Source organism: Calonectris borealis, chromosome 2 (genome assembly GCF_964195595.1).
Source record: "Calonectris borealis chromosome 2, bCalBor7.hap1.2, whole genome shotgun sequence".
Lineage (NCBI taxonomy): Eukaryota > Metazoa > Chordata > Aves > Procellariiformes > Procellariidae > Calonectris > Calonectris borealis.
Genome location: NC_134313.1, coordinates 128,097,759 through 128,124,159, shown reverse-complemented (window position 1 = coordinate 128,124,159; position 26,401 = coordinate 128,097,759). Strand labels below are relative to the sequence as shown.

At 41.7% G+C, this 26,401-nt stretch overlaps 1 protein-coding gene across 2 annotated transcripts in view; it reads left to right on the top strand.

Annotated features, from left to right (window-relative positions):
* Positions 1-26,401, top strand: part of RARB (retinoic acid receptor beta) — a 334,395-nt gene that overhangs the window by 264,977 nt on the left and 43,017 nt on the right. For both annotated transcript variants that reach the window (XM_075143405.1, XM_075143406.1), the window contains one exon: positions 19,601-19,742. In XM_075143405.1, coding sequence (XP_074999506.1) covers positions 19,601-19,742 — 142 coding nt within the window. The remainder of the gene's footprint in view (positions 1-19,600; positions 19,743-26,401) is intronic.

The following is a 26,401-nucleotide window of genomic DNA, read 5'->3' as shown; positions in this document are numbered from 1 at the left end:
GTTTCTACTTTTTCTCTGAAGAATGTTACCCTTTTCTCTTGAGCCCTTTTGGACTCTTTGGTTTATTTTTCTTTTCCTTCATCTTTACTATACACTTGCTTTCACACATTCATTTCTTGGTCCTGTACCGTAAGAAAGCTGCCACCTTGTACTTCTTATTTCTAACCACTCGGGCTCCTGCCTGTACTCAAGTCTACCTTCACCCTCGGTTCCCAATATCAGTTTTTCATGCTTCTCTTTCTCTCCAGCCTCCTTCATACAAAAATTTAGCTAGTTTCTTTGTGACTTTAAATAAGCACTGAGCATTGAGCACTGCTGCTAGGGAAGCCTTGTCTCCTGTGGATCTCTGCCTTTCAGTCGGTTAACCCAGCTTTATTAGAGAGCCTGTGTTTCATTGAAGGCTTCTGCCTGGATATGGAGCTGGAGTTTCATGCTGATTCTCTGGTGAATCAGGGAGCAATAACAAGGAAGAATTCATGTTACAGCTTTTTGTCTAGTTAGGAAACACAAATTTATTTCTCCTTTACCTCAACACATATCTCCATGCAATTTCAAAGAACTTTATTTTGTTTGGGATTTGCAGTTTCACTAAAGCTGACCAGCATTTTGAAAAGCTGTTGGGATGGGGAGAGGCAACCTCGCTTAGGGACAGCTGGGTTACACAAAGCTCATTCCATAAAAAGCTAGACTAAAATATCAGCCGAATCAAGTATTAATTATCTTTTTTTTCTCTTTCCCTGTGACCTTGTTGCCATTTTCTCTTTCTTCACTCTTACTTCCACCATTTCTTTCTTCACCTGATTTGCAATCTCTGTTCTGTGATGTTAAAGTCACTCTTTTTCTCCTGCGTTGCACCTCCCTCTGCTCTGAGGTCCTTTTCTCAAGTCTTTTCCTTTTTCCTTTCCGACTCATTTACCTTTCCCTTCGAAGTCCTGGCAGTCTTGTTTCTCAAGGGAAACACAAATGGAAAACTCTGCTCACATCGTATTTATCTGATTAGGGCCCCATTCCTTTTGTTTTTCTGTGCTGGCTCTCCCATGGTTTTCTTCTAGTTCTCTCTCTGTTTCCTTCTCCTTTTCCTTTCCGCTTTGAGCTCCAGTGAAACTGCCATCCCAGTGATCTTTAGCAGTCTCTCTCTAGTGCAAAGGGACAGCTTTCTGTCCTCAAGGTTTTGGGTTGACGACTGCCTTTGATTCAGCAGGCTTTCTTTTTCCTGCCTTTCCGGGCTCTTTAGATTCTCCTCCTTGCTTACTGTTTATTCAATGTCTCCTGAAATGGCTCCTTATCCACTTCCTGATGCTGTTGCCTGAGGGTCAGTTCTTTGGTTTTCTGTCTCAAAAGCATCACCTAGTGAACTGTTTTATGGTAGATCAACGGGGAAGGTCATGGCAATATTCTGCTCATAAAGGGTGCATTTTTAATGGGGACCCTTCCAGCCAGGAGTCCTTGGAGAGCTGTGGGTGGTGATTATGACTTTCTGATGCTCAGTTTGGGAAACACTGTGCTGGAGATTTTATCTTCCCTAAATTGTCACAAACCCATGGATGATTTCCAAAGTTACCCCATCTCTGACTTCTCCCCTGCTGTCTTTCCCTGGTGTGTCCTCTTGCTCACCTCACTGCTACCTTGGACACAGAGTTCATGAAGACAGAACTTTCCATCCTCTCTCTTTGTGACATCACCAACTGTAATCTCATGGCGTGCAGTTTTTTCAGACATCATGCCGTAATGACGTCATTTCTGATCTGCAGCATTGTAATTCTCATGATTTGTTGTCCTTTTTCCTCCAGAATCTGCCTTCGGCTGCCTTCATTGTCAATCCATTGCTGTGGTCTTCTCGTGTGGTGATTAGATTGGTCCCTTCTCTTGTCCTTCCTTCCCCTTTTTCCCCTCACTGTCATCCTTGGACCTTATTCTTTCAGGTACCTGGGAACAACCTCCTGACCTCTTTTGCCAAACACTTTCTCGGTATTCTAAGCGCCCCTTTTTTAAGTGATCCTTCTGTCTTACTCATTACTAGAGTCTTCAGTACTGTGCCCCACTAGAAAGGCTGTTCTGTGGCTTGTTTTAATATACGAGTCTTTTAAGGTTTTTACGGGCTGGAGTATTTCATAATACGCACTTATGAACCACAATGAAAGTTTAGGAGCCGTCTAAATAATTTTAAGCTATCTTGTTTTCTAATTTTAGTGTGTTCATGCTGAAAATTTTATTTGTGATTATAGATTTAGAGTACCTGACTTCTTGCCTTCCAAACTTGAAATCAGGGAGCTTTCAGAAGGCTGATATCCCCAGCTTCTTCTCAGTTTGGTCAGTCGAATTCAGCAGTCAGGATTTTTTTGATGTTTTAAACTGGTTTAAAAAAAAAAATCTTGGCTTTGTGTTTATTTCTGGGTGTTATGCTACAAAAGGCTTATGTGCATCTTAGCCTGTCAATGACTTTGTGTATGTATTAGAATCTCAAAACCGAACTGATCTTCACAGTGCACTTGTATTTTGTAAGAAAAAATCCAGAGCCAGTCCACCTTTTTACGTGTAAAATACAATACATTGACAATATTCAGCTTATTTACAACTTTTCCATTTTGTAAACTGCGTGGCATTTCAGAGGCGGGTTTTGGAATCTACTTGTGTGTTTCATGACCTCAGTTAAAGACTTCTGAAATCTTTCCCCCCCCTCGCCCCCCCGGTCTCTGAGTGTTGCTAGCTAGCACGCAAACAAATTCAATACAAAATGAGCAACTTGGATTTATCCAGCTGGTCCAAGTGGTTATAGGGCTGGCTGTCACCGAAAGCTCAGCTCTTTGGTCCTGACTTGACTCGTCAGTGTAGCCGGGTTTGCAGAAAGGGAGACTGAGTGTAGTGGGCTGGATACCCCACACAATGCCATCATTGTGTGGGCGAGGAGGAGAAGCTGGTGTTCTGGCAGCTTCAGCTGTCTCTGAAAGCCTTGTCCCTTGTTCAGGGTGTTTAAAAGATGGCATTCCTCTGCTGGCAATCCTGCCCGGATTCCTGGCTTGAATTTGGTGGGCAGCAAAGATGTCTAGAGCAGCTTCAGGAGAGAAGACGGCGCAGCATATAAGAGGATAGGTTTACGGTCCAGCAGTTTTGTCTGAATGATCAAGGTGCCTCTCTGCCTGTTGTTGGTGCTAACGGACAAAAACGTAGATAAATTACTTCAATACCGAGTGATCCCAGGTCGGCTTTTATCATGAAAGAAGAATACTTTCCTTCCATCAGAGTTTTCATATAAAATCACATCTAATATGGGATCATTAAATTAAAAGGGTAGCCACGTTTAATATATTTTCAAAGGTCTTCAGCTATGAAAGTATGTCCATTTGCTTGACACCTTCCTGACTCAAATATATATATATTTTTTTTAATTGCAAAGACCGTAAGCAGTATGGAAAATAGCCATTGATATAAACCTTGAAATTTAGGTCTATAATTCTGTAGGACTGACTCCCACAAAAAAAAATGAGAGATACCTGTAGGAGAAGAAAAGGAAAAAAAGAGAGAAAATTAAACCATTTTTGCTTTGTCCAGATTTGCTGATCCACGTGGATGTTTAGCTTGGGAGAAAAGCTGTCATTTTGTTACAGCTTTATCTTATTTGCTTACAGATGCAGTGGGAGGTAGTCCTACCACTCAACTTGAGGCCCAAAATTAGTTGCCTGATGTTGAAGACTGGGCGCTCTCTGCAGTCAGTGGAGAAAGGGGAGCTCCTCTGATGGCTGATTCAGAGCATCTAAACTAGATCTACTCTGGGTCACCCTCCCGAGCAGCCTGTCCCCACGAGCCATTGGGTTAGGTGCCCAAAGCACAGCTGTGTTAATATTCTCCATGATGTCCCCCATGGTTATGTCCCTCTGGACACTCAGAGGGTTGGGGTTGCCCCGTTGCAGTACGTGAATCCGCGATCAGCATCAGTCAACAATGGATTCACAGAATGTTACTGATAGAGAGTGGAACTGGTTTTGATTTTATTTATTTATTTGAAGTTTGATGGCAGGGGTATTATGCTTTCGTCTGCAAGAAATGTTGATGAGTGACCTATAATATTTTAGGGATTGTCATAGCAAAGTTCAGTTTATGGAACAGTGTCCTTCAGGACAGATGCCTTTTTCTTTTAATAATGCCTCTTACATCATGTGAGGACAGATTTGCATTTTCTTAGGCAGTTCTGGGATCGTAGAGGGATCTCTACGATCTAAGCAGCAGTTCTTTTTGATAACACTACTCTTGCACATGTTAGCTTCTAGCTATGATTTAATTATATTTAAGCCTTATTTATGCCCCTTTACTGGGAATTAAGGATCCAGACATAGAATTTTCTCAAAGTTACTTAACACTAAAAATAAAAATAAAAGCAAGCCTCATAAAACCAGCTCACTAATATTCCATATATTTGTTTGGCTTTTTTTTTCTGGCATGTTTTAATCACCTACAACTGAAACAAAAAGTAAGAAATGTAAAGTTGAAAATGCTTTTTTTCCTGAGCTTTAAATATTTGGTTACAGTATGATTTGTATCAGGGAAAGAAGTAATATTGTTTGCAGCAATGCAATTGTAAAAGCTTCTATCAGTTGAAAGAAAAATACAGATCAGCTTGAATGATCAAGCTGTATTCATCTCCATTTAAGCTCTATTAGTAAGTGACAGTGCCAGCAGTAGAGATGCGTGCTGTCGTTCATGCACAGCTATGAAAAATTCCTCAAATCATAGAAAATTGCTCCTAGTTTTAGCTAAATCAACAATCATTTTCTAGAAGGTGAAAAATGTATTTTGAGATACATTTCTGCATACTATTAATATAATCTGATCTTAAACTGTAAGCACTTTGCAGTATAGCAACATTCAAAGCCATTTGTTTGCAGAAAGCAGTGCCATATGCAGAAAGACACTAGATAAGTTGCAACTAATTTAAATGTAGTACTGAAAACCTGGAATTTTTACATATTTCATACTATCAGAGGAGACCTGATTGTTTTAATGCTGTCTTTGAGATTTTAGTTTTTAAAATAACAAAACCAGGGAAGCCAGGTGTCCTTTGAAAAGCTGGTATCTGTGTTTCAGTAAGTTCTTAATTAATTTTTCTGTTTGATTGGAAGATAAAACTTTCACCAGGTACTGAATTTATTTCAAATTTTTGAAGGAAGGGGAAGCATATATTTATTGGAAGTCCACTGAGAGCAAGGAAGCATGATGAAATAGATGGGATCAGGAACAAAAATTTTGTGTAACCATATGTTTTAAAATCTCTTTCTGGGTTGTGTGAATGACATGGAATGAAGAAAAAAAAATTGCCAACCATGACAGATAACAAAAATGAAAATTGTGTTGCGTGTTTGAATGCCATATTTGATTTCCAGTGCTTTGGGCTCAAGTTCTGGATTATACCTCTGCGGCTCCCCTGCGCTGGGCTTCTGGGGCAGCAGTGTCTGTAGGGGGATATAGTGCATACGTCCATAGCTAATCACCCTCTTATCCTGCCTGTTGCCCTCAGACATAGACCAGGGGTTCATCTTAAGCTGTGAGAATAGTTGTTTTTACTAATTATTTTAATTTTTTTCTGGCAGTGATGCCGGTACTATGGAAGTGCATAGATTATCCCAGATTATTTTCTAACTGTGCTAACACGCTGCTCCAGTTATTTGTGAGCACAAGGGCTAATGTCCTGTGGAAACAGGAATTGGAAACTACTCTCTTATTTTGCATAAACTATCAAATAAGGACATATAATCGTTTGGCTTAAATCTTGCACTCCCTTCTCGTGCAAAATTCCCGATACCGTCAGTGAAGGCTTTCTCAAAAAAGAACAGTAGCATCAAACTCTCAAACTATGGTGTATTGGTGACCAGCCACGTTTTGGGGCACTGCTTTGCCGTGCTGCGTACCTGGAAGGTGTTTCTGGCTGTACCAACTAGCGCTCCTCCTGCGTGCAGCCACCTCCTGTGGTTTTGATGCAGCCATTCCATTTCAGAGGCTGAAGGCATTAACTAACGTAGATGTGGACTTTCCCATTGTACGTCAGCCAGCCATAGTGCCCATGACATCCCCAAGAGCATTTCCGAATATAGATGTAGCCTTCATGCTTGCTGACCTTGGCGTATCTTCTCAGGGTCTTTGGCCAGTAACCAGTCCATAACAGCTATGGTTTGTCCATTATTATTATTAAACTAAAATTGTTGAGTCTTATTCTTCTGGCAGTGTCTATTCTTTTCTATACCTGAGAATACACACCATAAAAAGAAGAAACTTCAGATTTAATTGTGTGTGTACCTGTTGTTATTGGAGTTGAATCATGGTTTCTTTCACCAAGGTAGGTACATTTCTATCCAACTTTCACCTGCCCATAGCTGTTTGGCTTATTAGCAGATGGGTGAAAGCTGAGGTTCTCACCAGATCAGTAATGTGTGCACAATTTGCAACAGCTTCAACAGAATTAAGTAAATTATATGTACGTGTAAAAGCGCTGTCTATGCAAATCACATCGTGACGTACCGAGAAGAGATGCCAGAAGCAGGTGGGCTGCGAATCAGGCTGGTATGCTTGCCTGCTGAGAAGTCCCCTGGTTTGCATGCAATGGATGTGGAGTGTGTTTTTATTTTCTTGTGAGTAGGTTCTAACGGATTTTACTTTTTCAATTTTCTTCACTAGAGAGGGGGGAAAACCTTTTCATTTGGTCTCATCTTGTCAATCTATTTCATAGCTCTCCATTAGTTTAAGGACCACGTGTGGCCTTTAATTACAGATGTGGAGTACAGGCTGTCCTGTGTGCACCCAGAAAGTTGTTACAGTGTAGGAAAAAATGCAGCTTTCCACTATGTTTAATACAACATTTTATAATATGATCTTTGTCTGTAGAGGTAATTCAGCAAATAAGGAAATATGGATATCTGAGCAAACATCTCAGAAATTAAACTCTCAGATTTCCTATTAATAATAATAGCCTACCTTTTTTTTTTTTTTACACTATGCCATATTTATTTATACTTACTGAACAGCAATTACAGAAGTGTAAAATTACAATGAACTAGCTTTCATTTTCTAACTCTTCTTTTTAAAAAGAAACTGGGTAATGAGACTGATAGAGAAGGATATACAAGCAATTGATTTGTTAAATTTAGATTTAGGATAGCTTGCTAGACCTCACAACAAAGTGCACCATTTTCATTGGAAGAAAGGGGGAGAGTAGAATAGTTTGCTGGGTGTAGTTCTGGCTGGGCGTTGACTTTGGTGCTCGTGAGATGGTTGGGGTCACTGTTCTGCTTGCTTTGGGTATCTTTTTAAATTGTAGTTTGCGTTTTTCTTAGCAAGATCTTAAAGATTTTCTGATTGGCACATCTTAGAGAAGTAAATCCAAAATTAAGGGGTTTCATAAGTGTACAAAATGGAATTATCCATTATCTAATTCTGTTCACTTATACGTTAAGTAGATATTCAGATGCTCTTTGCTTGCTACTTATTTTGAATTTGTTTTGAAAGATACACCTATCTGTATTTTCTGGTTATTGTAAACCATCACCCAATCCATAAGCAGTCAGCTTCCCAGCTTGCAGAAATACTCTGATTGGCCTCGGCAAGTGACCTTCCATTACTCTCTGCGCTTACTGACCGACCTGCTAATGGAAACAGAGGTTCTTTCTAATCCCGAATGAAGTGTTCCTTTGAGGAAATTTCCTAAAGGGGTATTTTCTTTAGCTTCTTCTGGAAATGGAGTGCAATTGAATTTGCAGCATGGATCCCAGAGCTGTTCAGCTTTGCAGAGCTGCTCTTCAAGAAATTTCAGTCTTGTGCTATAGCAGGAAAGACAATTGGATGTAATTTTCTAAGATTCAGTATTTCCAATAAAGTCAGCTTTACAGATTCTTTCTTCAATTTGTTTATTGTATACATTCTTCTTTTTCTTCCCCTGTAAAAGAAAACAAATGCCTTACTGAAAACTCTTCCATTTTTGAGTAGCCATTCAAAAAATCAGAAACTGCCTGTCTTTTCCTCTTTGTATCTGGATTTTGCTATAGTCTTTAAGTATGGATATGTTGTTTCTTGAGTTCTGAGTATGGATATGTGCAGCTCAGTACTCCGGTTATAAAAACTTCTTGTAGTGTTAAAGAAGTCATGCATCCAATTCTGTAATTGGTAGTTTTGGTATATTGGTATAGTAACTGTTTAACTGGTATACTACTGCAGCTGGTTTGCCAAATATTCAGGGTCCCTACTCACAAATTGTTCTTCCCTTTGATAATATGCAGGAGTCCCCACAGTTTCCACAGCTCAATTCAGGAGACAGCTGAGAAGTAGAAAGACATTTTTGTGTACAAAGACCCTTACAATTTTACGCCACGCTTAAAATTTCTCATTTAATATATTTTAGTGGGAAAAGTTACTATGGAATAAAAACTGTGTCATAATACCTATGTTTAAAGGGGAAAAGGTATATTGTTTCTGGATCCCCTGTCTAGAATAACGGATACATAAATTACAAGGTGAGACAGCAGTCGCAAGTAGTGCCAAAAAATGTAGATTTGGTTGGCTGTAAATGCAGTGGGCGATTTGACTCCAGCTATAGCAAACCTCAGCGACTGCTGGGGACCCTTCCAGCGCTGGAGGGGAGAGCCAGCAGCCCCCCGCCACAGCATGTGAGCAGGGTCTGCCGTCGCCTGGCAGCAGGGAGACTGATCAAATGCTTACGGAGCAAGTTTGTTCCCGTTTCAGAGTCTCTTTAAAAGTGACAGTTTAATGGGACCCATTACTGTCAGCTGTGGTTGGTTCCCTCTCCTTCCTCCCAGGCGCTTACCAGGGAAAGCAGAGATTTATAGCCGTGGTGCAGCCATTCTGATGGGCTACTGTTCACTCCTACCACGAGTGTCCCGGCTGGCTGCTCTCCACATGAATCTTCCCAAGAGGGGAGAGGTCTTCCCCGTCTCCGGGGTGCTTGGCTTGCTTTGGAGCCCTGTGCACCTATGATAAATACATGGAAATTATTAGGTCCTCGCTTCAGAGTGCACTGTGATCCTCGTGTGCTTTCTGCTGGTCCAAAAGAGTGGCAGTGCTCCACATTTAGGAAGATTAAGCGAAGCATTTCAGAGAAAGCTCTGCAGCGCATCATTTTTGAAATGAATGGGCACTACCACTTTTTTACCTTTTGGTTTTCCTTTTTTCCTTTTTTTTTTTTTTTTTTTTTTGGATCAGGGGATCAAGGCATTGCTCAGATGCTGCTGCAAATGGTCTTAACCAGTCCACATTTATCCTTAGGGATACACAGCGACTGCTACGTGTACAGAAACAGAGGTGAAAACTATGTATTTTTTTAAAGGAAAGAAGAAAGGGAGCGTTAGGTGAACAGGAGAGATACAAGCACAGCACCCAGGAGCCAAGTGCATGAGCTAACTAAAAAGATCTTTTATCTTACCCCAAGTCCATGTGATTTCTGTAAACTGAAAGAATGATCGTCTTGTGATTATATGAGCTCTGTGCTTGAATCTGGCCATTGATTAAAGTCTGGCAGGGGAGGGAGAAAACAGGAAAACATCTTGCTAAGATTTTCCTGTGTTAGATTAATCAGCCCCAGTTCATTCACTCGTCTCTGAAAGGTCATGTTTTCTCGTCGTCAAAGTTGCCCAGTCCCAGACTCTCCCTTGCTTCCCTACGGCTTGGCTGAGTGAACAGTGGTGCCCAACGCCGGGCAAGGTGGAGGCAGTGCTGCATTTGTCCTGAGAGCTACACTGCTTTTTCAGCATCTCAGCGTGATTTGTGTCAGGTTTTGCAACAAGATACATATCTCTGATTAGTGTTACCTTAAGGGTCCTTATTTCTTGGAGGAACTGGTCAGTTGATTCCTCTGGATCTGTTTGTGCAGTTGCTAATCCCCTGCACTGGCACAGACTGCATTTCAACCACCTTCCTCAGCCTGTTTTTCCATGTTGTCGAGACCGTTTTGACTGCGTGTACTTTGACTGTGTACGGGAAGCGGGCAGAGGGGTATGGCCACCATCTCGCTCTTAAAAATGGTGGTTTTGCCAAGCTGGTCCAGCTCCAACTCATCCCTCTGCTGTCGCCTCCAGTAATGAGTTTCAGCTGCAGTGTGGAAAGGTAATTTTCCTTGACTACTGCCAGTACTAGAGAGCCAGACTTGCATATTTCTGGGTGTTTACTTGAACTCTGTTTTCCTAGTCTCCAGGCATCCGATTTTCACTAAACCCTACGTTTTACAAGGTTTTAGTGGGTAGTTCTGATTAGCAGAGTTTCTTTGTCGCTGAATGTGGGGGAATGAGAGTGTAGCATAAAGTAGTAAGTACAGGATACTACTTGCCAGATTTCAAGAGACTTGATACAACATATTTGTTTAGAGATCAATTGTCAAAAGTAAGAGCAAAAAAACAATTATGGGGAGATAATGAACGTGTATTGATGAGCCATTCAGATGGATGCCTGAAAAACGTACCAGGAAGTATAATGCTCAAGACATCTGGTTTATTTTGGCATGTTTATGTCCGTGTTATTTCTTCTGGATATTTTGGGTAGCTTCCTGCATTGTTTTCGTACATCACTTCATCCCTTCTCAGAAACTTCTTCTCTGCTGCGGGTCAGGCACATTTTAAAACTCCTCTCAGGTCGGACAAAGAGAATAGAAACATGCTGGTCTTGAAAACAAGCGGGAGCTGTGCCGTGGCACAACCAGAGCGAGCTCTTTGCCGGCCATCCTGGCAGGTGGGTGCTGCGCCAGCACCCATAGGCACCCACCCGGCTGGCCGGGCTCAGGCTGGGGCGCTGCGTTGGCTCCGGGTGGGTTGGGGAGAGAGCAGGGAACAGCTGGCTGTGCACGCAAGCTGTGCGAATCTCTCTGCTAGAGCAAGGGGAATTGCACTTCAGCCAGCTTGCAGGCATATATAAATATTTGTGGCATAGTTTGCAGTATTATTTCAGCTGAGCTGTAAACATTCGGTTGCTGATAGTGGGTTAGAAACTAGCGCCTCTATAAATTTCAGATGGTGTAGAAGTTGCAGGGGTTTTTTTATTGGCTGACAATTAATGAAAGTCCCCATGCCTCTTCTGATAAATAACTGTGGTGCCAAATATGTGCGGGAACTCTGCAAGCCGTTGTGGTGAAGGCTGGGAGGGGAGGAGGAGGAGGATGCAAAGCCTGCCCGTGCAGGGAATTTCCTTGGAGCATGCACATACCTTCTTTCTCCCATGTAGGTTTGTGTTTGAGCTTGCCCTTTCCTCTTCACGTGTTTCCATCTCTGCCAGCAGCTAAATAGAGAGGCTAATTTGAGAGACTCCTACGAGTAATTGCAGCATAGTAATTGCATAGCTAACACGAGTCTTTTCCTTGTCCTGCCTGCTGCAGGAATCTGCTTGTCACTGCATGGGTATAGCTTGGCGGGTGTTTTTTATTTGTTTTTACTAGGACGTCTACTACTTTGTCAGAGTAGCTGTTGCTTAGTGTCTTTCCTTTGTAGCTCTGTGCAAAAAAATCCCATGTGTGTCTGTTAAAATTGTGACATTGTCCTTGGTAGATGGTCCCCCTGCTCCCGCCACCCAAAAACCCAGTGGATAAAACCAGAGACCCAAATTAAGGGTGTAAACCAAAATCAGTCGTACATTTGGGGGATAACAATTTGGAAAGTCTTTCCTGATACTGTGCTTCCTTGCAAGAGAGCACCTACATAAATGGTTTGGAAAAGTGTCATTCTTTAGGAAGAAATACTGCGCTTAATTAATTCTTGCTCCTGGGAGGTCAACCTGGGGCACTCATTATTGTCTTAATTGGTGGTATAAATCCTGAGGCACTGGAGGGGAAGAGAGGAAAAAAACAGTGAGCAGTTAACAACATACAGCCTTTTGGATAAGTGCTAGCCAGTTGTATGACCATCCTAGTGACATTTTATGGTTTTATTGGGTTATAGGTCTGGTCTTCCACAAATTAGGTTAAAGGGAATTGATTTGCATAAACAAAAATAGAAGAAAATAGCAAAAAGGAATAATTCATTCCTGAGTTCTCCATTAAACTGTGTGAAATAACTCAGTGCGCTGCAACTCAGAAAAGCGTTTCTTTGATCTCCTGTTATTCGTATTAAATTATATTCATTAGTCTTCCCATCTGGAGTTTCCTAGCAGGCCAAAAATCATCCTACAGACATCACTGAAAGGAAGTTAACTGTAACTTTTTAATTGTATACATTTCATCTCCTTTTTTTTTTTAATTTGAAGAGAGCAGATGGAAGTGCATACCAGTGCCTTCCTCTCTGTTTAAATTACAGAAGTGGAGAAGCAGAAAATCTCAGCCGTTCTTTCCCCTCACATATTGTTTCAAGGTGATGACTGTTCTGTCTGGAGACTTTGACATGTTTGCTAAAAAGGTCAGGAGTTCAGTGAAAATTGAAATTGTGGAGAAATCCTTGCACAGTTTTAGGGATGCTGTGGTACCCTGGCTGGAGAAACCCACTTGCTGCAGATTTGTAGCCAAATGAATGCAACTCCCCCCTTTCATCAGTAGCTGCCTCTCTGCCGGCTGGCCAGAGGAAGTGTTTTAAACTCCCCGGGGGGGTGGGGGTGGGGAATCAATGTTTTGACAGTTTGGGGTATGTTTTTAAGGTTAGGCCAAGGTTTGTGAAATCAGAAGATGTGTTGGTGTGGGGCACCATGAAAAATGGGGTTCGCTTCCAGCCTCACCAGTGGCTAACGGGTAATTGGCATTAGTAGCCCCATGAATAATTTCCTTCAAGCTCTGTCGTCAAAATTGTTTGGTTTTCTCCTTGCCCTCTGAGGCCCACAAGACTTTTTTCACCTTAGAAACTTAGGATTTATCATGTGTGGCCTGCCCTGTCTTTGCTGGAGACTTTCTTGCAGTTGCAGATAAGCATTCCTATTTTGGTAGTTTAGGGAGGGGACACCTTCCTCATTTGCCTGTCCCTGTCCCCTGGGCCTTTTTCTCTTTTTAAGAAATGAGAAAACCCTGAAACCCTCAAGCTTTTCCATTTGTGTAAAAATAATGAAAAGAGAATAGGCCTTTTTTTCCCCTTAGTGGGTTGCTCATAGGTCCACTGGTCTGTATTCCCATATGCAAGACATGGGATAACACCTTATTTTTATGAAGTGTTTTGAGTTCTGTCAATTTAAAAAAAAAAACAAAACACAACACCCAAACACCCTGGTTTCAATAGCAAATGTGGTTTTCTTCAGCCGTGGAAGGTTGCGGCTACTCTTCATCTGCAGATGAAGATGAAAAGGCTAGACGAGATGAAAGGTGGATGGCAAGCAGAGAGGTTCTGCTGGAAATAACAGCAACGACGGACAAACCCAGAGCACTTCCCAGGGTGGGCTGGTGCCCAGCCCCTCTGCTGCCGGGCGGCTGGCACCTCTAGGTGCTCGTTACAAGCTATTGACATTTAACAACGTTTATTCATTTGTTTTTGCAAAAATCTGCCTGTCCTGCCCTGACATACATCATCAGCACAATTTCCCTGCTTCCTGGCAGCGAGCCTTCCTCTACTTATTGTTGTAGCTGCTTCCATTTTGTGCTGGCGGTGGTTTCCAGCCACAATGTCAGACAATTAATTTGTTTATTCTGCAAGCCGTGACTTCCAAAGCGTGATAGACAGTGCAGACATCCTGGAAAAGTGCTGTGCAACTGGGAATACGCTCATTTTAGCTTCCTTTTAGATAGCTGCTTTGGCAGCTTTCGTTACTTGTGGGGTCTTACTTTCTGGCTGCAGCCATTTTGCAGTGTCTTTTATACTATACAGAATCACTTCACAGCATATGCCGTGGCTTTTAGGTCTTTTATAAACCTTCCTATGCAGTTCCTAAACCTTCCAGTTGTGGGATTGCATGTTATCCAGGCCTTTCAGAGCAAATATTCCTAGTTAACAACTAAAAATTGTGTGTGTCTGCCCTAGCCTGACCGCTGATCCTATCAGAACTTTGTGAGGAAGGGTTTTTTATCCCTTGACTGCTGCCACCTATAATAAAAATGCTGGAAACCACATTCAGTTCGTGAACATACCTGGGCAATTCCCAGGACACGGAGCAAACTAGTTTTGTGCAGATCCCATCACTGAGAGAGACCTCAAATGTCTCTGTTGATGCTCCAGAGAGAGCAGGAGTGGGGTCCTTACTTTGCCTGCGTACGATTTACAGGGTTAGCAAGGATAGAGGGTAACTTGAATGATTAAAATAAATAGATTGAAAAGAGGCTATGCATTACAAACAAATTTGTTTTGTAAAAAAGGTACAGATTTGTACAGCCTCTATTTCAGAATAAAGCTAACGGCAGAGGTTTCAGGTATGTTGTGGGCTGGATTTTCTTTTTGGTTGTTACTGGTTTTATCTTTCCCTTCAGAGCTCAGTCAGTCGGAGTTTATAAATGACTGATAAACTGTACCATAGAAAAGTCTTCCTTACTCCTTTGTTTCTTTTATGATAAAGTAACAATACATTTCACTCAGAAGCTTATTTTGCAAATTTACCAAAGAATGGCCTCTAAATCTGCAGGAGTCATAGCTGGCTGACTGTATTTGGGGGTAATCAAAGCTGAACCAGATGAACCGAGCAGGCTGTTCAAACAGATTGAGCTCGCAATAGCCCTTCTCTGCTGATTACCCTGTCCCTGGCTTGCAGCACAAGTTTTCAGCTTGTAAGCCCACTACATCTGCAAGTAAGATTTGGCATGCCCTATGCTGGCAAAATATTTTTGAGTCATTTTTGAGATCAAATGATCCATCTCTTCATGCGATGTGCATAACTTGAGCTCTAAATCATCTGACTTGCCAAAATCAACCGCACAGTGAAGGAGAGGGAGTTGTATAGATTCCCTATCAGATACGTAAGGGTAGCAGTTCATGCTAACAATTCTGTAAGACTTTGTAAGCTTAAACACTTAACGTTATCTTGAGGGCTCATCCTTAATGACCACCTTTGTATTCAGCTAACCAGTGGCATAATGGCATTCAAAATATTGCTGAAATAGTTAATATTCTCTGTAGGCACCGCTGCTCTGTACTGAGCTCTCTAATTTTGACACGCTACCAGGCGAATACTGCAAAAGTAAGTGGTGAGTGGAATGAGGTGTGGTTTTTTGGCATTGTGTTGAAGTTAGATTGACTAAATAGGTTATTTAGTTCTAAGCAATAGACCTAGTAAACTGGGTTTATTTGCTGCTTAATACATATGGTTTCACGTATCACACTCTGCTTTCAGTGCAGCAGATAAGATATCAACACAATTAAAAGTGAAAAATAATCTGTCTGTACTGCCAGTGGTGGATGCTCAGAGAACACACGCTGATACAATAGATTTCTGAATAATTTATACTCAGCATTTTTTCCTTGCACTCGGTAAATGAGGACGCCTAATGTGGCATGGTCAGAGTGATACTCTATCTGTCTTCCATTAAGATAACAAGATTGGTGGGCCTGGGAGGAGTGTGGCCTAGTGCGCCGAAAAGATGATATTAAAAATTGAATCGTTTGTCCGAAATGCTTTCTGTAAAGGATGCCAATAAAAGCAGCTCAGAAGGACGGAATTAATTAATAAGTGTGATTTCTGCAAAGCTTTGTTTGTCTTCACTAAAATAAAAACACAAGATCCGTGTTCCTTTAAACAGTTGTGGATAAAAGGAATATTAGAACAAATCACTGTTCCTGATAGGTCTTCAGTAGCTTACTCTACTTTAAAGTGAAGTACTTTGTAGGTGCTATCGAAAACAATTATGTATGACAGTAATGCTTTATGTCTCACAGAATGTTTTTTTTTTATATTCATAAGGCATTTTAAATTACAAAGAAAGAATCATTTGTGCTTGTTTTTGGCACAGGAGTGTCTCATCTCCCATCACAGGATTTGGACGGGATGCTAAAATATTTGCATAAAAATTGCTCATGTAAATATTCTGCCAAACAGATTCCTTGCGAGGTGAATGTATTACAGTAAGTAGTAGCTTGTTTTCCAAGAGCCAGTAGGTACTTGAAGTTGATTAATTTATAAGCAGTGGTGGTTTTGCCATCTCTGAAGTTTCTGACAACTTCTTAAGGTTAGGTTGCATTCAGATTTTCTTAGTGTTTGAAGAAACTGCTAGGGTTGTGAGATCAGATGGAAGTCATTTGACAAAAAACACTTGGAGGAAAACTTGGGCCTGCTTCTAGCTTTGCTATTTTTAGTGAACAGGCCAGTGCTATCTGGAACCCAGCCTTGAAGTGGCTTAAATGTGCTTTTCTTATAAACTGGGCAGCAAGCGCCCGCCCTGCCCATCCCCGTGTCCTGCAGAGTTTTCTTTTGCTGCAGAGCTGCTGGTAACCAAAGCAGGTGAGGTGCAAACCCCCACAGAGGCATAGACGGGGCGCTGTCTGGTTTTTTAGCCCAGTATCAGATTCAGGAAATGTTTCTGGGCATGACCCTATTTTGCACTGCCACCCAAAACTTGCACAGAGGCCAGGCTTGGGGAGGCAGGTGGGGAAACCGAGCCCCAGCGCCCAGCAAGTGCTCCTCGCCCGCCGGTGCTTGAAGTCCTGTCACTCCCCCTGTAATGGCTTTGGGGTTTGTAGGCAAAGAAATTAAATAATATTTATAATCTGGGCATTCTTAGTGCCTGTCCAGAGGAAATTTTAAAGGTCAAATCCTTCCAGTAACGTATTGCTGAGGTTTTAAAATGAGCTTGCCACAAATCTTACTAGAAGTAGTATTCCGGTGTTGTCTTAGGGAAGAGTGCTTGGGGAGTGGGCCCTAACATGCTGTTGAGAAACAGGTCCTTAGTTTTGAGCAGGACCACATTATACCTTTTTTCACCTGAATATTTTATGGAAATAAGTTCATTTTTCTTTCTGTTTTGTGAGTAATTCCAGGAAGAACATCAAATACAGGTGTTAAAAAGTAATTTGTAAAACAACAGTCTAAACTTCCACAATTAATATCCTCATCTATATCTTTCACTCTGTGTAGGACATTGCCTGGGGAGGTTAGGCTGTTGAAGAAACTGTTTTCATTTTGACCTGGAGATCTGCTTTTTCTGAGTTTGTTCTTAAGCCTTTTATAATTAGTAATCAGTTCATGAATGCTTTATACTTGCTGTCTGCAGAAGTTGGATCACCTTTTTCTGTTGGGCTGCATGGTCAACTTCGTATGGTAAGGACTGAGACAGCCTCCTCTGCTTTCCGTCCCAATGGGCTGTAATTAAACCCTAGGTTAAAGGATCAGGAAGCTGCGTCTAAATATCAGAACCGATCAATCACGGGGCGTCGTTAGCTACCGGTCATATTTTGGTGAAGTACAGGTATATTTGGAGGAGGCTGTTTACTCTTTTCTCTGTATTGGGTGACGCTTTTGAAGCTCGTGTTTCGTTTCAAGTAATGCCTGTGTCAGTAAACCAGAAGTCTCTCAAGCATGGATGCACGGCAGTCTCTGCCCCAAAGCATGTGCAGGCAAAGAGGAGGCTTTGGGGGCTGTTTTTTTTTTTTTAATTACTCTAGTTGTTCAGCGTGGTGAGACAGTTGCTGCACGAGAGGGTCATTTTTGTTGGTTTGGGCCATTTTGTTTCCTGCCCTGTCGGGCTGGTGGTAGGAGAGTTATTCCATCGGTGACTGTGGGTGTTGATTTACATGCAGCACTGGATTAAGCCAGGGTGGCTGCAGGAGAAGCTACCAGTCTTGGCTTCCCCTACCTCTTTCCAACTAAAAAGTGGTGACCTAATAAGCTGTATACAGACCCTTGAACCAGCACAGCTCACACTTTCTGTCTGTTGAATTAACCCAAAATAGATGCCATAGACTTCTCAGAGTTCTGGTTAGCGTCCTCAGCAATTACTGCAGAGCCGGGCATCGCAATTAGGGGAATATCAAAGCAGGAAAGTAGTAAGTGAATATTACCATACATTTTCTTCTCAGCAAGTAAACAAATATGCACAAGCTTGCCATACTTTCCATTGCAAAGATTCAAGCAGTGTTAATGCTCAAAAGTGTGGAATATAAAATAGCAGTGTAATTGATAACTTAAAAGGTTTTAATTGTCTAAACAAATAGCTTTAAATTCTTCTTCTGTGTCTAGTTAAGGAAAAGAAAGAAGTGAAGGGTTTTTATTTACCTCTTTGATGGTAGCATTAAGTATCTTCTAAGTCAGAGGAGTTAACCTCAGGATGAGGCTTGCCTGTGCAAGAGCTGCAGAAAACTGTTGCCAGGGGTTACGTGATTAAGGAGGCATTTTTCAGTTCTGAGTGAATTTGAGGTATTTTCATAACATTAGCATCTATAGCATGTTGGGTGTGCAAGGAATTTATGACCAGCCCTTACTGACTGTGCCTGCCCTACCACTCCCTGACCATATGGCCCGAAACTCTCCCAGTTAACTCTGAATGATAGGGCTTTTTGGCTTTTGAACTACTCGCGTATCTCGGTGAGTGCTTCTAGGAGAGCCAATTTTATAGCTTACCGTGATTGCATCTTTAGACAAATGCATTGTGGGCTCAGAGCTATCGTCTGCGGCATCAAGTTTACCGCTTCCCTGTAGGGTGTAAACATGTGGCTGGTTGAAGAGTTTTAACCTCTCAAGCCCTCCAACAAATACTAAATTGCTAACTATGCTTCCATAATGCTGTGATGTTGACTGAAATTTGACCCTGGTGCTTGCTGAAACGATTTTCAAAATCTGAGTGAGAAGGTTAAATAGTGCTGTCAAATTTCCAAATGTCTGTTGCAGAAATGCTTTCGCTGAATATCTGTGGGTTGAGCTCTAAAATACTTAAAGTAATCCTCTTTTTTTTTCTTCATTATTATATGATATTATCTAAAGCTTGGTTTTTAGTGCAGATAAAGAAATTAACTGGGTTTTGCCTTTTTTTCTGTGCCAGCTAACCTTGCCATTTATGGCTGGTTTTCTCTCTTTTACTTGCTAAAGGAGGAATCCAGTCAAATGGTGTTCCTTAAGTACAAACCAGACCTCTAGTTCTCTTTAATTTCTGTTCAAGATCATTGTAATTACTTGATTATTTTCACAGCTGTATCTGAATAAGAAAAAAATGCTGCAATTTTACAAGTTCACAACTCAATAACCTGATGCTGGAACTCTTCCACCTGCAGAAGCCTCATTAATTGCTGTAGGAGTTCCAGCAGCTAAGAGACCTGGGTTTCAAATTATTTCTCTTCTTACGTGCAGCCTTCGAACTAGAGAATCTCTGCAGTAACAAAAACAGACGGGACCTTTAGGCTGAGAGAGGCTGTTGGTTGTTGGATGAGTGTTTGACTTCCAAGTGGATCTGTTGGGAAGGCTGTTGTTTACCCATCTCATTACTACATCCATAAGCCCAAATCATTTCTATTTCAGCTTTTTTGTAAAATCTAGGGCTTCATTTGCTGAATGCTGTTACTAGTTCCAGTTTTGTTTATTTTGGCCTTAGGTTGCATTATTTAGTTAGTTTTTATTTAAGAGATGAGTCTTATGTTGCAAGAAACAATACTAAATTATAATAAGACTGAGTCCTTAAAGATGCCATACTCCAGCCACTACTTTGAATTTATTTTGTTATTTTAAAGCAATGTTAGTGCCTGTCTCGAAGGGTTATGGGAAGCTCAAAAGTTTATTCAATTTCTTTTTTTCTTGATTTCAGGGCTTTTTCCGCAGGAGTATCCAGAAGAACATGGTTTACACATGTCATAGAGATAAAAACTGTGTTATCAATAAAGTTACCAGAAATCGCTGCCAGTACTGCAGACTACAGAAGTGCTTTGAAGTGGGAATGTCCAAAGAATGTAAGTTGTCTTCAGAAACAATTTATTGTTTGTCATATCCTTACATATATGTGGCAGTCCCAAGGGAAGAAAAACATTATGCGATGATGTGACTGAAGCCAGTATCCGCATTCATATGCGGAGAAAGGAGTATGAATCTTACACACAACTTCAGACCTGTACTTTAGAAGCTTCTGAGTCCTTAACTTTGAAGCCTAAATGCCATCAGTTAAGAACTTTTAGCGCAACACGCTGCCTGTGCGACATGGCCACCCTTGTGAGAACGCCCAAGTGGGTAATTTCCCCAGCTTTTCTAAAAGAACAAACCCACAGCTACTTCCTTTAAGACTGGATTATCTCCCCTCTGCTTTAGAAATGGCTTCTTGGGGCAAGGGCGTAAAGGGAACAGCGCTGGCTTCTTAAACGCGGTTTCAGTCCTCCCTCTGGCCTGCAGACCGGCTCGTGTCTTTGCTGGGCTTGGTGTCAACCCAGGGTATCATTTCACGAGGGCTTCCCGCTGGCTGTCGTGCAGCAGGCAGCAGCCTTCTTCAGCCTTGCACCTTCTCCCTCGCGCCAGCGCAGGTGCTTGTGCCAGGGGTCCTTCTTTTGGTGGTAGTGCCGGTTTATGCCATTTTACAAAGTTGACAGTACAATGGCTTTGAGTCTTCTGTTCTTACCGGTTGGAGCCTCTCCGAAAGGTGAGGCGAATCCTCTTCTAAACCAGCAAAGCCAGTAAACCTGACTATGTACAAGTGCTGCCAAGTGCAGAAAAAACCCAAAGGATTTTCCTCTCCCTTCTGTTCTAGAAATCTCTGGTTTGCCCTTTAAATTAACATTTTAAAATATTTAGGTAGAAATCCGTTTTCTCTTTTTCCAGTTTATTGATGTCCCTCTCAAGCATGAAAATTTAGCTAAAAAAGCCATTCTCAAATCCCTATGGGGTAATGCTTCCGAAACTTTCTCATTTTTGATTGGAGTGATTGCAGTAACAAAAAAGTCTTTGGTGTAGTGATTTATTTGATTGTTGAGGGTTTTTACCTCTGTCAGTGATGTTCCTGATTTCAGTAGGTCAATTCCAATAATAAACACCACAGAAATTTGCAGTGTGCGCGTAAGAGAGGGGAAAAAAATTGCCCAACACCTCTTCTTTACTTTAATTCACCCACAGGAGTTCCTTAGAGAGACTTTAAGACCAGATTAAAAAAAAAATTAACACTGATGAGACATTTACGACGGAACTTTGATTTAAATCAGTTCTCATCTTCTGCTTTTCTCCTTCCTGAATTGCATGGAACTTCCCAGTAGCTCTCTTCTCTATACTTGGGCAGGAGCCGAAGAGGTCCCAAAGTCACACTGGTCTCTCCTCATTGCATCCCTTTTTTTTTCTCCCACCCTCTCCTTCCTCTCCTTTCAGAGGAAGAGTGTCGAGGAGCAGAGAAGGAACCGGATACATCTTTAGGACCACTTTGCAATGTTTCCAACTCCTTTTCATGGAAATCTGAAATTGTCGTTATTGAAAAGGACCGATACCAAGTTTCAGGCAACTGGGGGGAGCTAAGATGTCTTAGGATTTCCATGATTTCACTGTTCTTGTTGGGTTTTCTAGTTTTGTCATGTGCCTGAACTGCACTTATCTATACTTATGTATAGATCTACTGGAGTGGAGACCATGATGGGAGTAAAGGAGAAGGTAGACTAAATACAAAGATGCACAAAGATGTAAGATTGAATGAGGAGGATTTTATTGATAGGTATTTGACTGCATATATATCTGTGCACATTAAGCTTTTTTCCTTGATAAAAACAGTATGATGCAGTTTGGAAGAGAAGACAAAACACTTTCCTCACCTGAGGGCTTGTTGGTCTTGAATTCTTAAGGATTTTATTGCTGACGTGAAGTAGTAATCTTATTAAATGCAGTAACGTCACATCAGAGTAAGTTTTGGAAATACTAGCAGTATTTCTAACATGTTAATCAAAGTTACTTAGGGTAAAGTATGAACACTTACTGCCTTTTAGGTGATGGTTTGTTTTCTCCCATAAGGTGGCTGGAGCTTTGCCAGCAAGAATTAAGGTTTTGCTTTGCCTGTTTCCTTGGGTGAACTGAGTGAAATTGCCCTTTGGCAATTGCCTTTATCTCAAACCACTACAGGCACTGAAAGGGGTATAGCAGGTTGGAGGGGGGACAGAGGATACTGGGGAGAAGTGAGGGATGTCCTCTGGCTGCATTTCTGTAGGAGGCATTTGCAAAGGAATAGAGAAATTATTTTAAATGTCATCAGTTTGAATGCAGTGTGTCTTGTCTTCTGGGTTTAAGAATTAAGTCTGAAGTGATTCCGTGTTATCCCTTCATAAACAGGAGCTTTTCATCTCTTAAGAGGTTTGAAAAACTATTTTCTTATCTGACCTTCTTTCATACAGGTCTCCAGGTTTCAACTCCATTTCTTTAGAAGTTTGTGTAAACAAAGGCACATTTGTCAGTGGGCTTTTTCTTAGCAGACAGAGGTTTTTCTTTTCCCCCGGTACCTTATTCACATTTTGTTTTTCTGTCTTCTTACAGTTCTGTTACCTTGTAACGTGAAAGCCATGAACAAAGGACAGAAAAAAGTTTCAGAGAAATCTCATAGGGAAACAAGCCTACAATGCTCAAACCAGTCCCAAATGGGGGAAATAATCATGGTGGGCAGCTGCAAATAGGAACCCCAAGGTCTGTGGCCAGGAGCTAAGGAGGAGTAAATGTAGAATTTCAGTATACAGAATAATCTGTGCTTAAACGCTACAGTCCTGTGTTTATTTGTTCTGCCTTTAAAGGCATGCAAAAGTACTTGCATATGCGACTCCTTTTGAGCTTAATGAGCATTACACACAAACATCAGAGATGAGAACTGGCTGCCCGGCCAGTGTGATAAGTCAGGATTTAAGAATGGAGGTACAGTGTTTTGTAAGAGAAGAGGTGCTGAGCATTTCTTCTATGCTTTTATCTTGTTTTAGAGAATGAAGTGAGATGATGAAGGAATGCACCAAATTTGCATTTCTTTATAGGTTGTTTTGTTCGTGTAGGGAAAAAACGTTATCTGCGACCCCGACCCGTGTTAGTCCCCAGATCTGATCAAGAGAGGTCGATAACAAGACTGCCTCCAGGGCAGGAGTGGAGCTATTTGCCTTGTGATAATATCTGCAGGACCCGCTGAAACTGGATCTCACTAGTGTAGGGACTGTCTTCCATTGTGCAGTCACTGTTGCAAAAAGTTTGTGCTCCAAATAGACAAGACAAAGGGTGTGAGGGGAAACGACTTAGTGATGACTGTCTTATCATCCTACAACAGGGCAAAACACAGCTTGAAATAAAGCCCTGCTGTCTTTCATCAGATCCCCCTCCTTCAGAAACTCCTGAGCTTGTGTCCCTGCAACCTGAGCTGCAGCTCTCAGTGTAACAGCCCGGAGCCAGCCCCTCCACCAGCAGTGCATCAGGTTTTGGGTTTATTGTATGGCTGTCCCACATCACTTCATGCGTGGGCGCTCAGGAGTGTGTAGGTGCAGCTGAGGCTCTGATCCCCGCTCCAAACCATTTCTACCCTTCCTACCCTTCCAGCCTGTTAATTTTTTTAGTTAACATGTAGAGGCAAATGGTGATCACACAGGATTCTTTTTTTTTGCTGCTGCTGAAGCGAGAAGGCTACTAAGGCTGACAGTGGCTCATTATGTGATGGAGAGCCTTAGGAAACTAACCTTTGCCCTTCTATTACGTGATCTCTAAGCTGATGTTGAAGCACCATCCTTGGCCTGACCCCAGGTGTCAGCAAGAAGCACACTGTTGCCTGGATGCACGGACCTCAGTCCTCGGGAGCTGGCGAGGGGTCACGCGTACGGCGCTGCCTCCCGCAATTAAGGGAGCACGCGGGAAGCTGGGCAAAACTCTCGAACAATAATGGACTTTTTCAAGTAGGATGCTGGAACATATGCTTTGTAAGGTGAAGCCTGCCCTTAAAGAAAACCTAAACTGGATTTATTGCAGGGTACAAGGGGGAAGAAAATGGAGCTTCCCTCTGCGACAACTGCTCAGTTTAGCCCAGCAGCTCTTCCACTTCTATCCTCTTTTACAAAATTTGCGGGCTGCAAGGACTGTCACTGTGCTTGATGATCTTTGGGGTCCCTCTCAGACACACACCCAGCTCACATACCAGGGTGTGATGCAGAGAAGCCCTCCATACTGGCATAAATGTCATCTGCAGTGAGCTCTAATAGAGCAAAATTATGTTTATAAAGGCACAGAATTATTGCTCCAGATTGCTTCAGTGCACTGAAGAATGTTCAGATTTGTAAATCTGCTTACAATTAACCTCTCTGGAGGGAGGGAAGGAAGAAGGGAGGGAATGCAGGGGAATTACCATGAAGTGGAGAGAATCCAGTTTTTGTGCTCCGTATTTGTTTTTTTTTAAACTTGCACAGAAATGTCTGTTACTCTTTGTCACAGGCTTCAAAGTCTTATAATATTTAAATGTCCATGCTTCTCGGAACATAGGATTACATTCTGCTACTGAACAATAGAATGAATTAATTTACTTATTTTAATTCTGGTTTAAATGGGCAACCAGCAAATATCAACTTGAAGAACTGTCATGTTTGTATTTTTTATTTTATATTTCTGTTTCATTTTCTTTCAGACTCCTTAGTGAAGTGCGATTCCACCTCCAATGAGTGGCTAAGTGGAGGGCTAGTCTGCGTAGTTGTATTTGAGAAGTTCATGCAGATTCCACTGATGTAATTTTAAAGTGAATAATCAGAATGCATGAAATCTTTGTTTAGATGCTTTTACTCAGAACTGAACTGGGTTTTTATTCTTTTTAGCCAGCAGAAAGCACTGGATTTAAGAATTGTTTCTGCTTTGCTATGGGCTAGATTTTTAACTAGATGCCTAACTACCACACAGTGGCTGGGGGCTTTTTCAAAAATTCCAGCATAGTTGCCTCGCCTGCTGGCTTTCTCCAGAGGCACAAGCTAAATATCAGAGTGGAAATCACAAACCCCTGAATTCTGTTCTGGGACTACTTCCTCTCTCTAAACACTACAAGCTGATTAGACTAGCTTTCCTATCTTGAGAGGTGAAAATGATGAGTCTTCTTATAGGGGCTGGGAGACCTTGTGTTGTAAGTGCTTTGAAGGTAAAAGATGTAAACTGTGAAAATACCAATGAAATTAAGAATTTGAGTGTATAGATAGTGGGGAAACCGTGCCATACAGATCACAGTTTTTCCATTTTGTTCATTAAGGTTGGATTGGAGGTTTTTTCCAGTTACTGATCAGATAGGAATGCTTGTATTTATTTTTTCAGGCTGAGAAATTGGGAACTTTTAAAAGTTAACACCAAACGCTCAATATCACTGATGAGGAGATTTTTTAAGATTAGAGCAAAGCCAACATGAAGGGCCTTCCTGCTACAAAAACCACAGTGCTCTAGTGTCAGTCTGTCCTCTGCCAGAGATAATGCACATTTTGTTATGCTGGATGGCTGAAAATGATTTATATAGAATTAAAATTCACTTGTAGAGAACTGGGTTCTACTTGTTGCACATTGTTTCTCATGGTTAAACAAACATCTCTTGCTTTTCGCATCAGTTTGGTGTCTTCAAAGAAGCAGATCTGCTTTTCTTTTCTCCTTTTGGGGTCCGCCTGTTTTGTGTTTTAGCCTTTCCCCTGATTTTGCATAGCTTTCACTTGCCAGCTTTAATGTTTAAAGGAGCAACTTAGATTGAATGTTATTATTCATAATTTACTCTATGTTCTGTGAAGATGGTTATGTAATAGCAGTAATTGCATCAACTCACCTAATGAGCTTTCCCTCCAGTGCCATGTAGAGCAGATTAATAGCCCATGAATTCATTTGCAGCTCGTTGTGTTTCAGAAAAGTATTTCAGGCAGCAATTAATAAACTGCTAAAGAAAATAACATAAAAAATGATTTTTTTTATTATGTTAACTCTCCAGCTGAACAATTTATTGGCACCTTTCATGATGCGGCTAAGTAAATTCTCTCCTAGTTCCTCAAGCAGAGCATGATTAGTGAACCCTGCTCAACTCAAGACTGTTTGGTAATTAGTCTGATCTTTATATCCTAAAATGTTAGGGAAAAGTATGAATAGCGTCCTAAGGTTCTCTTTTTCTTCTGTTCATTGCCTTTCAGGCATTACGCAAATAGCTGTAACTTTAGACCGTAACACACTAGTGCTGCAATTTTTTTTTTCCCCCCTTTCTTGCATAGAAAACCCGTAATTGTGTAAGCTAAGAATTGAAGACTCCGGCCAATAAACAACCCCTGGCATCGTTTCTGCGCTGCTTGTTGTCAGCTCCAGCGTCCCGTACCTCCCAAGTGGTGGGACTGGGCCCGGAGCAGGGACCCGGCGAGGGTCAGGGGGTGCTGCTGCCCCGCGGGAAGATAAACCAGGGTTCGAGTGCCACTGGGGAGGGAGATGCCAAGAGAAAGGCACGGAGAGGGAAGAGAGAGCAGGGAAAGTCCTGTGTTTTGCGGCGTAAATGGGAATGAGGCGATTGAACCCGATGTGAGAAGAGCAGCGGTGAGATGCCAGGACTGTGGCCACCTCTGTGGGGGAAGAAGCGTCTGGGGAAAGGGGGAGACACCGTTGCATGTGGCCAATCTTGCCAGGCTGCCCTAAAATTACTCTT